At 33.9% G+C, this 13033-nt stretch overlaps 1 protein-coding gene across 1 annotated transcript in view; it reads right to left on the bottom strand.

Moving 5' to 3' along the window:
* Positions 1 to 221: 221 nt before the first annotated feature.
* The window catches only part of GCH1 (GTP cyclohydrolase 1), a 73449-nt gene continuing 60637 nt past the window's right edge, over positions 222 to 13033 (bottom strand). Inside the window, exons 3-6 of the mRNA XM_044664787.1 lie at positions 8430 to 8485; positions 3884 to 3915; positions 1856 to 1940; positions 222 to 499 (exon numbers count right to left, since the gene is read on the bottom strand). Coding sequence (XP_044520722.1) covers positions 373 to 499; positions 1856 to 1940; positions 3884 to 3915; positions 8430 to 8485 — 300 coding nt within the window. The 3' untranslated portion in view covers positions 222 to 372. The remainder of the gene's footprint in view (positions 500 to 1855; positions 1941 to 3883; positions 3916 to 8429; positions 8486 to 13033) is intronic.

Here is a 13033-nt window from a genome sequence, read left to right as displayed (position 1 = left end):
CACTTAGAGAACTGGCACCATTTTAACTTAATATGATCAATATCATTTCTGTCAATATTCCCTCCCTGATTTATTGCATCATAAATAATCAGGCTATTCTGATAAAATAAATTCTAATCTGAGTCCTAGTATCTGGATGATAGTTTTGTCTATTTTAAACTCAACCAGCAGCTTATTTCCATATTACTGCTAAAAAAGGTGGCAAAGATAAACCTCAGGGCTTCTCTAATAATTTTTATTTCCTATAAATAATTTTAAATGACAGTTAATGACAAGAAAGATCTCACTACTGTAACATTTTAAATATAATATACAAACAGACAATGCCACTAGCAGTTACAATCTTCTGATCGTATTTTATATGCCTCCAGTTTAGTTCTTAATGAGTGTTAAGAATTCTTCCCGGGTCTTTGGATCTTCTCGAAATACACCCAACATTGTGCTGGTGACCGTTTTGCTATTCATTTTCTGTACCCCTCGCATTACCATGCACATGTGTCTAGAAAACAATACAAAAATGGTTTATGGAGAAGGGTAGAACAAAGGTAAAATAAAGAGTGTGCCCAAATACAAAAGACTAGACAATATTATTTCATATTTATTGAGTTTTCATATTTGCATGTTTCCTCTAACGCAGATTTAGCCTGAAAAAGTGACTTTCAGGCTTTTCAGGCTAATGCAGATTTAGCCTGAAAAAGTGACTTTTAAAAGTTGCATATTTGTGGTGACTATTCCACAATTTCATAAGCTAGGAAGAAAAACTTAAATAATATTGACACATTTTGTAAACCTCAGTTTCTTCATCTATAGAAGGAGATTATGGAACTAAAAGGCCTCTATGGTCCTTTCCAGTTCTAAATCTATGCTCCTTAGACTTTTACTTCTGAGACACAGGTAATACCATACATTCTAAGGGGATAATGGTACTTAATTGTGTGTGTGTGTGTGTGTGTGTGTGTGTGTGTGTGTGTATTTTCACAAGTACATTTGGCCACAGACAGAAATGGAAGGCAAAGCAATGATCTAGCAATTGTACCTAATGCATATAGTTAATATGAATCATTCAAATATCTGATAATCAGAAATAATATATCTAAAGCACATTATTATTTGTTGGTATTATCAAATGATTATACAAAGATGAATTTACTGCTAATAATTTATTTGGTCCTCCAGTTCATATCAGCATTTACTTTAAAATAATATCAAAAAACTCAGACTTGGTTTTTGAGGCTTTAACATCCTACTTTTAAAAGGTTAGATCAAAGTACTGAGTGAGAGAAACAGCTGAAAAATAATTGTATAATGGGAGAGATTCAGAATAAGTCTGATTGGGATATATGCTCATAAGATATTCTGAAAGCATATTACTTAAATCCTAAACTCTTGTGCCATGATTCTAACTGCTCTAACTTGTAAGGAAAATATATAAATGGAGGCTAGAGAAAGCAAAAGAAGAAAAAGGGTAGTGGTCTTATTAATTCTATATCTTAAAATAATGTGTAACATAGTTAATACACACCATTAAACAAATAAGTGTTAGACTCATTTGTTTGGGAGAACACTAAGTATTCTCCCTTGCTACATTTAAGAGCTTTTATACTTCTGCAGACACATCTTTAAAAAATGGGATTATTCCTATACAAAATTATTAGTAAGATGAAAGAACTAATTCTTTGCCTTTTGCACATAGATGTGACTACATGTTTTTAAGTATTAAAGATATTATCAATATGTGTTGAGCATCTAATAGCTGCTTAGTAGTTAGCATTAAACACAAAGCTGATACCGTTGTAGCCAAGGCAACAATCTTTTAGCATACTATGACATCACAAAAGAACAGATATTAACTTACGTTGCTTCAATAACCACTCCAACTCCAGCTGGCCGCAGGGCCTCTGTGACTGCTACTGCAATTTGTTTTGTAAGACGCTCTTGAACTGTAAACGTGACAGGGAATTCAATTTAGGTGGTGGATACGAACATTTTATTCCTTGCTACAATGATTCATACATGTTCTGGGTACTACAGATAATTTTCTGATCTTAAATACCCACAAAGATGTCTATTAAATTTTATTTATTATCCAACTGTTTTTAGAAGCTTTTTAGTAAGTTTGAGATACAACATAAAGAAGCATTGTAATCATTCACAAAGGTTTTGGAAGTCTGTTGAAAGCACATGTTGGTTTACCTGAAGAACTTTGGTATATTAATCTATGCTGGCCTTTCTCATCTTTAGAACATTTATTTTAAAAATCTTAAATTAACTCAAGTTTATTGAAGATTTGCCATGGAAAAATGCAAAGTCCATATAGTACTTTTAATTTTAAACTGATTTAATTTTAGAAAAAGGTTTAGAACTTCTGAAGAGTCCTTAAAACCAAAAGGAAAGATCTTTTGGTTTATTTAGAGAGAAGACATTCTTCCCAGGGGTACCAGTGGTACAGGTCATACTGTCATAGGAAACTGGTAAAAACATATCACAAACTCTTAAGTCCTCATCAAATCTCCTTAGATTCCACTGAATCTAAGGTAGAGCAGGCAATCAATCATTAGCTACTTACTAAATGTTTTATTAAATATGTATGTAAGTATGGATCAGGTAATGTGCTCCAGAGGTAGCAACATCACTAAGATGATATTCTGGGTTCTGATATTCCATCTCCCATATAACTTGGCTCCTCTGGTTATATGAGGTTATTACTGCTTTATGCCCCAAAAGATGCTGGGTGAATATTCTTTCTCAGGAGTGATCTTGAGCATTTGAACTAAGTACCAATTCTGGAATAGAAATGCATACAGTATTAAGAGGCTTTAGAAATAATCTGAGGTTCTTTTGTACCTGGTTCAGAGGTGATGGGGTTAGATTAGTCATGACGGATTTGGACTTCAAACATATTTGTCTTAAAGAAGTCCGTGTAACCATCAAGACCAGAAAACAGAAAACTGGCAAGTGTCACTTCCTCAGAATAGTATGTAAGAAGAAAAAAAATGAATTTGAGAAGTGACTCTTAGAAAGGATCTAAAGTCCCAAAACATATTGAATTATATACTTAAGGAACTGATAATAATTCAACAAATATTTGTTAAGCACACTTATAATAATCAAAGCACTGTGCTAGATGCTAGAGATAGATAATGAAAGCAAAATAATCCCTGCCTTCAAGGAGTTTAGAATCTACTCTGTATTTAATAATATAATCTTTGTCATAAAGCATTTCATTAAATTACCCACTTAACACTGTCACTTATATAAATAAAGTTGACCAAACAATTGAAGTAGTCTACTTTTCTTCCTATTCACCAATAAGCCAAGGGAGTTTCTAAATATATACACAGATGTATATTATTTATGCACATATTATATAAAGATACTGATATATTTTACATAATATAAATGTATCTAGCATAGACATTTACAAAGGAATATGTTATATATGTACATATGCATTCATACATTATATATATACTTGGAAACACTAGAATTCCAATAAATTGAAAGTTATGCATATATGTACATACAAATGGACATTTATACATATGTCTATATGGTATGTTTATTTATAGATATTGTAGGAATTTGTGCCACAAGCAACAAGAAAAGTCTTTACTTGAGGGCTCAAATATAATTGCCCCAATAGTCTTGCCAAACATGCACTAAACCTGAAAAAATTTTCATAACACAAACCTATTTCATTCATAACACAAAACCTATTATCTATAGAACAACAATGTTACTGAAAAAAACCCAGCTTTTTAGTATCTTTCTCAGATGTCATTAATTAAAATCTGTGATGTGAAACTTAGAAAGCCTAAACATAATTTAATTTAGGCAATTAGTTAATAACTCAAATAAAGAAAGAAAGATGTGAACACTTTACCTTGTAATCTCCTACTGTAGATTTCCACAATCCTAGAAAGTAAAGATTCATTTTGATGAGCCTCATAAAGTTGGATGAAAATCTGATGTCATAAAATAAAAAGATCTCTGTATGGTAAAACTATGACACTGATCACTGAACACTTGGTACTGTAGGAAAATGTCATCCTCAGAACTTAAGAACTGACTGTAATCATGAGTAGACTACATGTGTTAAATAAATTAAAACTATAAAAAACCTTATTTATTTGATTCATTAGGCTCAAGTTTATTTGCTTATTTTACTTTTTTCTAAAGAACATTTCTGAGAGTAAAAATTAGGAAATGGTAATAAAAGTTAAGTGGTTAACCAAAATTGGAAGCTTCCCAGGTAGCTTAAAAGTACAACCTAAGCATTATAATTGATTATAATATTTTAAAATTCCAGGTTCAAATTAAAAATAAAGAGGCTATTAATTAATAGCAGGTCATCCTCAAATATACCAACTAAAACATTCATTTGAGCCAATTATGCACTCCATCTGATATCTCTTTATATGAAAGGTTGATATAAGTGCTTATGATTATCCTTAAGCTTAATAATCTTTTTTCTATAATGAATTTTTCTGATAAACTCTGAAAAATGGACAAAACAAGGAAATTTCTGGAGAATACTTTCTTCATATATCTTCACAGTGGAGAGGTGGGAGACTAATAGAACAAAATATTGCATAGTAAAAAAAAGTTTTAGTGTTGGATTTTTTTCTTGTTTCTTTGTCACAATCAGGTTCAGGACAATTATGAGACAGAAATAAAAGGCATTATTAAAGTATTTTATTAAAAACAACAAGTGGTTTTTTTATATATTGAGAGTGGACTGTAGAGTCATACTTTGGGAAGATCAATTAGGAGATTTTTTCAATAATCTAGGTGATGAGATCAAATTAGAGTGGTGGCTGTGTGAGTAGAAAGAATGAGATCAATCTGAGAGACATTTAGGCAATAGAAATTTCAAAGGTTGGCATCTGATTGATTATGTGGAGTGAAAGAGAATGAGGAGTCCAAGATAATGCCAAAGTTAGACAACTAAGTGACAGGAAGAATGGTGGCATTCTATAGAATACATTGTAAAAATCTTTATTTTTATTTTTTAATTGAAATTTTTTTTAAAGTGGTCAGAGCAGGATTCTTTAAAGAAAGCTGGAGTCTCAAACCTATGAGAGATACCATTTGAAATATCAAGGATATTCATTTGGAATTCCTTATATTGCTTGATATCAATTTTAAAATGTTAACTAAAACAGTTATTCTTCACCTGTTTTGTGTCAGAGATCTCTTTGGCAGGCTGATGAAGTCTTATCATAATGTTTTTTCAAATGCATAACAAAATGTATAGAATTACAAAGGAAAAGTTATTTAAATTGTTATTTAAATCTTTTTTAAAATAAGCTCACAAGTTCCCAGGTTAAGAGTATTACACTAAAAGCATTTCAAAATATTAAAGGATGCAGATATATTTGCTTTGAAAAAAAACAAAAAAATAAGATGGGAGTGAAGAATAATAAAAAAAAAGTTTCTCAGTCAAAGGGCAATTAAATTATACTTATGAAAACAAAAAATTATTTACAAATTTACATGTACTTAGCCCTCTCTGGCTTACAAAGTTTATTCACAAAGCTTAATTTACAGCCTTTGAAGGTCAATATTGCAAATATATTTATTCCCTTTTATAGATAAAGTAACTAATATTCATTAATTTTTACAAAATAAATACATTATTAATCCAGCAGCATCTAACCCTAGGCTTCTGTTCTAGGCTAGGACTCTTTTCCACTATCAATGCACTGATTCTCTGTTAAATTAGTTGAACAATGAGAAAAAATGCTATCCACATCCAGAGAAAGAACTGTGGGAGTAGAAATGCAGAAGAAAAACATAGGATCTATCACTTGGTTTGGATATGATTGGGGTATTGGCGTTATAAGATCACTCTATTGCAAATATGAATAATAGGTTTTGAACATTGCTTGTCAGCTCCAGGGGGGGAGGGGAAAGAAGAGGGGTGGGAGAAATCATGAATCATGGAACCATGGGAAAATATTCTAAATAAATAAGCAAATTATAAAAATTTAAAAAATAAAATTAGTTGAACATTCTTTACATTTTTATTCTTCCTTCAGACTTGCAAGTAGCAATGACTCGATTCATTTGACACTAAGCACTACTTTTTAATTACTTTTAAAAATACTTTCTATTAATGAGAATACAAACCTTTGTGCTGATCAGCTTCTTATTTAATCTTTTAAAAGCTTTTCTTTCAAATCCATTCCCTTTCCTAAATAACAAAGTGGCTTATCCCTTCTTAACCTAGAGTTTACATTTACTGTTAATGGAACATGCAGTTTCCAGATCTCCCTATCTAGAAAATTTTTCCCACAGATGCTCCACCTACAATATCACTTTTTAGTGTATGCTCCACTAATCAAGAGAAAACCATGAATATTGATTATATTCTCTGTTTTATGGAATCTGAAATTTATCTATATGAACTATCCTTATTCTGTCAATAGGCATTTATCAATCCATGCCTACAATGTCCCAGGCATAAAGTAGACAGACTCATCTGCAAGTCATTGACAGGTTAGGATGTTTTGTCTCCAAGAGTCTTGATTTACTAAGAGATTGCCATTCTAAACCATCTCATTTCAAGGCCAATACATAGAATATATTGAAAAACTACCTTAACCTGCATAACTTTAACAGGGGTTTAAAGTTAAAGGTGGAAAAAGGAATCAAAATGATTCTTCCTTCCTGGTTCACTTTCCTCCACTTTTATTTAGGGAAAAAAAAACACAAGTCAAATAGAGATAGCCATAGAGAATGGTCAAGAATGGTTTCTCCCCATTCAGAAGAAGTAGACTTAAATTACAGTACCTTTTTAAAAGGACCAATCCAATTTGAAAAGATTTTTAGCAAAAGGAGTATTTCCTTTTTGCTTAGTCTTTCATTAATCAGAAATCCAATTAACCAGAAGACCCCTCCCCATCTCCTAAATATTCCGAATAAAAGAATTCCATTAATCTTCAGTACTCCTCTTCTAAATCCCTGAATTGATACTATTAACAAATATTATTATTCTCAATAGAAAGCTGTATTGCTCTACCTTAGGAGGCACAGTTTCTAGAGCACTGAGATTTGAGTCAAGGTGAATGGAGTTCAAATCCAGCATCAGACAGTTATTAGCTGTGTGACTAGACTCTGTCTGCCTCAGTTTCCTCAATAAAATGGTACCTACAACTCAGGTTTAATATGGGAATTAAATGTGATATTTGTAAGGCATTTCTACAGTGTACATAATAAGGGCTTAATAAATGCTTATTTTGAAACTTCCTTTCTTCTAGATCATAGCTAAATAAACTAGCTAATTCTGAAATTGCCATTGTTAAGCTATAACCTCATACAAGTGATCCAATACATTTTCCATTTGAAAAATGAGGAAATCATGCAATCAATCATAAGACATCTCTTTTTCACCATGCTTCTTAAATAAGCCATAAAAATGGGAGGTAGTGCAGCATAATAGATAAAGAGTTTACCCTTGAACAGGTGTGTGTGTGACACTGGGCAAGCCTACATGGCTTTGGGTGCCTAAGCAATTCTCTAAGTCTATATGTTGTACAGAAGATGCTGACCTGTATTGGTAAAAGAAGTTTCTTCAAGTGGGATTATCCTATATTAATGAAATCAGGCCCAAGCCACACAATAATTCTACTTCATGAATTTGGCCTAAAAAGATGTAATAATTCTGTTTCATTCATTTTAACAAGTTTGTTATAATACATTGAAATTTAACCCTAAAGAATTAAAATTAAAAATGAAATCAAATACTTTAATTAATGCTAATTAATATTAATGTTACAATTAATGTTAACAAAAGCTAAAATTAAAAGCTTAATGTGATTTCATTAATGGTATTATTCCAATATGATTCATTAGATCATTATCATTAAAGGCAAGATTTCTTTCCTTTGAAAAGAAATTTATATATTTTCAATTACATGTAAAAACAATTTCAGCATTTTTTTAAACCCTTGTACTTCGGTGTATTGTCTCATAGGTGGAAGATTGGTAAGGGTGGGCAATGGGGGTCAAGTGACTTGCCCAGGGTCACACAGCTGGGAAGTGGCTGAGGTCGGGTTTGAACCTAGGACCTCCTGTTGCTAGGCCTGACTCTCACTCCACTGAGCTACCCAGCTGCCCCAATTTCAGCATTTTTTTTAGGATTTTGAGTTCCAAATTCTCTCTTTCCCTTCTTGAGAAGGCAAGCACTTTCCAATAGATTATACATGTACGATCATGCAAAACATATCCACATTAGCCATGTTGTGAGAAAAAACAAAAAAAGACACAAAAAAACTCAAGAAAAATAAAAAGTTTTTACAAGTGTTCCTAATTTGCCTTCATTCAATCAGTTCTTTCTCTGCAACTGGATACCATTTTTCATCATAAGTTAAAAGGCAAAAATCCCATGAATTTATTTCTTTAATAAGCATCATTTTCAAACTTACCTGGCAAGTTTGCTGAGGCCAAGGAGTTGTTTGTTAGGAAGATAACCTATATGAACCTGTTGAGAAAATCATTAACCAAATCAAAATATTGTACTATGCAAATAGTAAATTAGTTATTATAAAGTATAAATATTTGAGGATACTTGAAACTAAAATATGTATATAAATTTAGAAGATTACTTGGGAAGTTATACATTTATGTAAATAACAAAAAGATTGATGCAGGGAGAACAAAAAGATAAGAATAAATCTAGGAAAATTCAGGTCTCATTCATCAAATATAATGATGCTACTTTTGCCTTGTTATGAGGCAATTCTGGAAGATTTTATTCATAAAAGTATCCTTATGTAATTGGGAATGATATTAAGTAAAAACAGTAAGACCTTTTTTTTATTAATATGATGATATATGTGTGCGTGTATCTATTCTATGAACAAAGCCATTCTTGCACTGAATACTACCATGTAAAATAAAATTTGGATTTGGTCCCCATTTTCCCATCTTGGTATTGTTATAGGATATAGTCTCAGTTTTAAAGTTATTCTTTTGCAAAAAATGAACACTTCTTTCTGCATTAGAAGTTAGCAATATCATTGGGCAAGCAACAAAATTGGCCACAATATTATAGGGCTTAAAGAGGTGAGCCATGGAGTATGTTTGGTAACCGTTCAGCAGTAGGGGAAGAAACCAGTCACCTTTCTTTTTTCCCTTTTCCCTATGATTCATAGTGTCAAGGAAAAGAACTACTTGCCCAGAAAGAGACACCATATTGGACAGTTAGAAAATCACTTTGAAGCACAATTGAAAAAGCAGAGATGCATGAACCAGAAAGACAACCATTCCAGACTGGAAGCAGCTTCAAAGGATGGGATCACTGGAAGTTAAGAAAAGAGCTAACTATAGACTCCACAGCATTCTGTCCCTAGCAATCAAGTCACTCTTTAGAGAGAAACAGGCTCTGGGAGCCCAGATGAGGTATTTGCTGGTCAGACATATTCTTCTAGAAGCTGTGAACAGCCTTTTCCTACAAGTACACTTCACTATCATTGTGATCTGTAAATCGAAAAACAAACTCCTGTTGGAGTTTTCTATATTCTATGTTCACGGCATTATGTTTAAACCTTGTGCTCTCAAGCCTTTGCTCTCAAGAAACTAACATACTAATCGAGGAGCCAAGAGACTCTTGAACATGATAGTCATTGAGTAGATGGAAGAAAAGCTTAAAGGATAAGACTTAAGTGACTGGAGTCAGGAGGAGGGAAGGAGTCCTGAAGATGATGATACTTGAGCTATATCTTCAAAAAAGTCAGGAATGTCAAGAATCAGAAGTGGTGAGAGAAAGCATTCCAGTCACAAAGAATAGCCAAATCAAAGGCAGAAAGAGAAGAACGAATGTTGTGTACAAAGAATAGCAAGTGGCCTGGCTTGTCTTGAAACAAAGATAGAGAAGATTTAATGTGAGAAGAATGAAAAGATAGAAAGGGACCAAATTATGATGTCTTAAATACCACACAGAAGACTTGATTGTTGAAGTAATAGGGAGCCACAGGAGTTTATTAAGGAAAAGGAAAGTTACATGATGATATTTGCAGCTTTAAAAATTCACTTTGACATCTGAATGGGTATAAATTGAATTAGAGAGAGACTTCAATTAGGTAGATAAATTAAAAAGTTATTATAAGGGGCAGCTAGGTGGCTCAGTGGATTGAAAGCCAGGACTAGAAACAGGAGATTTGGGGTTCAAATCTGACCTCCAATACTATCCAGCTAGGTGAATCTGGGAAAGTCAATTAACTCCCATTGCCTAGGTCCATTTTGGTGTGTGTGCCAGAGTGGGGCTGCTTCCCTCCCCCTCTCCACAAGTGCCTGAGGATATTTCTTCCATCACCCGCCCCTCTGCCTAGTACCCCAGTGGGAGCACTTCCTCCTTCCCCTGTCTGGGTAAGCCGGGGGAATCACATGCAGTGTAAGGGTTGCAGTTTGGGCACTTGTTCTCTAAAAGGTTCATCATCACTGGCCTAGGTCCTTACTATCTTCTGTCCTAGAACCCAAGATGGAAGGTAATGTGTTTTGTTTTTTTAAGTTATTATAATAGTGCAGATGAGAAGTGATGAAGACTTATAATATATTTGCTTGAGTAGAAAGAAAGGGATACATATGAGGGATAATGTAATGGTTAAAATGATAAGATTTGGCATTGGATTGGCCATGTGGGAGTAGGATAGTGATGCCCTCAACGCCTGAAAAAAAAATGACTTTATGGCTCGAGAGCCATACGTTGCTGACCCTTGCTTTACAGAGAGCCAGTGTAGTATGGATAAAGTCCTCCCTTTAGAGTCAGGGAGACCTTGGTTCTGCTTCTGCCACATACTGGCTGTATAACCCTGGGAGAACCACTAAACCTGCAAAATCCTCAGGCATTGATATCTAAAATGTTAACTGAATATATTTAATTATGTGCCTAATGAATTTGTTTTTATGTTTACTATTGATATAAGCCAGTTATATCAGTTATATTTGGGAGAAGAGAGGATGGAGGAGGTAAAATTGGCAGAGAAAGACAACTAGGGAGACTGAATAGCCAAAATTAGATCCTGATTCCAAAACAATTATGTAAACCTCTATACTTAGTCTTATCTGCTTAATCTAAGACCTGTACATTTACAAAAGGTATACGGTGTTGGCTGTACCAGCTGTTGGTATAAAATCCCAGGAACCTCTAATATGGATGCTTCATTTAGATCTAGTCTTTTGCCTAGATGAGACTAATCCTAAGATTCAGTTACCTATGTAGACCCAAGTTGTTACAATATGGTAGAGAATGCTCACATCTTATAACCTTTTTGTAAGAGTACATCCATTAAATTGGTTTGTATGCTATCAATAACCCCTCTGGATAGGTCAATGTCATAAGGCTTTGTGCACATTCCTTAAAATCATGAACCTAACAATCAGAAGTATAAAGCACAGCAATTCTCTGAATGATCTGTCTCTCAGGGTTAAAGAAAACACCATTTTGTGGTTCGTGTAAAGTATAATTAGTTGACCCCAGAACTTAACTGAGATTAAGAGTACAGTGCTTCATTCCAAAAACGTGTTCACAAGAATAATGGACCTATATCACACTAGAGTTGCAAAGTACCTTAAAGATCACCTAGTTCAATTTCCTCAATTTACAAATGTAGAAAAAAGGACCCCGGAGGTTAAATGACTTACTTGCTCAAGGACACACAGATAGTAAGTAACAAAGATAATATTCCAACCTAGATCATTTAACACCTAATTAACTGGTCTATCCACTCCACTATATTGTCTCCCAAAATAAATGTGCTCAGAGACAGATTAGGATCTGTTCATTTAGCCAATATTTGTTGAACACATTTGTAGCATAATTTAGGTCTAGTCCATTTTGATTTCTACTTTATTCAATCCTTGAAGTGTTAGAAATTTACCCAGCTAAAAGCTCATTCCTATTACATTTTCATTAAGGCAACCAGATAGGTAATAACTAAAAAGACAAGTTATCAAAAAAATCAGAAAATGTCAGTGTAATGGGGATCTAATCACTTAACATAGAGGCACCCTTCCAAAGGTTGTCCTTTCCACCTTAAGGCATCTCTAATACATGTCCCCTTCTCTCCATTCAGAGAGTCATTGTCCTAGTATAATTGCTCATCATCTGACATTGTAATAGCCTTCTAATTGTCATCTCTGACTTATGTTCCCCACTCCAATCCATCTTCTACAACTGCCAAGTAATTTTCCTATAATGTAGGTCTGACCATTTCATCCCTACCCACCCCCTATTATGTCTAAGATCAAATATAAAATCTTCTGGCATTGAATATTCTGCACAACTGAGACCTTTCCTATCTTTCTACTTCCTTTTACATTTGACTCCCCTCCATTCATTCCATAGTCCAATGTTAGCTTATTTGCTGATTATTACACATAATACTCCATCTTTTCTCTTGGCTTTACACTGGTAATCCCCATGTCTGAAATGCTGTCCTTTCTCACCTATCTCTTGACATATCTTTTTTTTAACATTTATTAATATTCATTTTTAACATGGTTACATGATTCATGCTCCTCCTTTCCCCTTCACCCCCCGCACTCCCCCCACCAATGGCCGATGCACATTCCCACTAGTTTTGTCATATGTCCTTGATCAAGACCAATTTCCAGATTGTTGGTAGTTGCATTGGTGTGATACTTTCCAGTCCACACCCTCAATAATGTCCACCCCGACCCATGTGTTCAAGCAGTTGTTTTTCTTATATGTTTCCTCTCCTGCAGTCCTTCCTCTGAATGTGGGTAGCATCTTTACCATAAATCCCTCAGAATTGTCCTGGGTCATTGTATTGCTGCTGGTACAGAGGTCCATTACATTCGATTTTACCACAGAATGTCAGTCTCTGTGTATAGGGTTCTTCTGGCTCTGCTCCTTTCGCTCTGCATCAGTTCCCGGAGGTCTCTCCAGTTCGCCTGGAACTCCTCCAGTTTATTATTCCTTTTGGCACAATAGTATTCCATCTCCCGCATATACCACTGTTTGTTCAGCCATTCCCCAATTGAAGGACATACCCTCCTTTTCCAATTT

This window comes from Gracilinanus agilis, chromosome 2, assembly GCF_016433145.1.
Source record: "Gracilinanus agilis isolate LMUSP501 chromosome 2, AgileGrace, whole genome shotgun sequence".
In the NCBI taxonomy this organism is placed as follows: Eukaryota; Metazoa; Chordata; class Mammalia; order Didelphimorphia; family Didelphidae; genus Gracilinanus; species Gracilinanus agilis.
The sequence above is the reverse complement of the archived record's forward strand: the minus strand, read 5'-3'. Positions and strand labels throughout refer to the sequence as shown.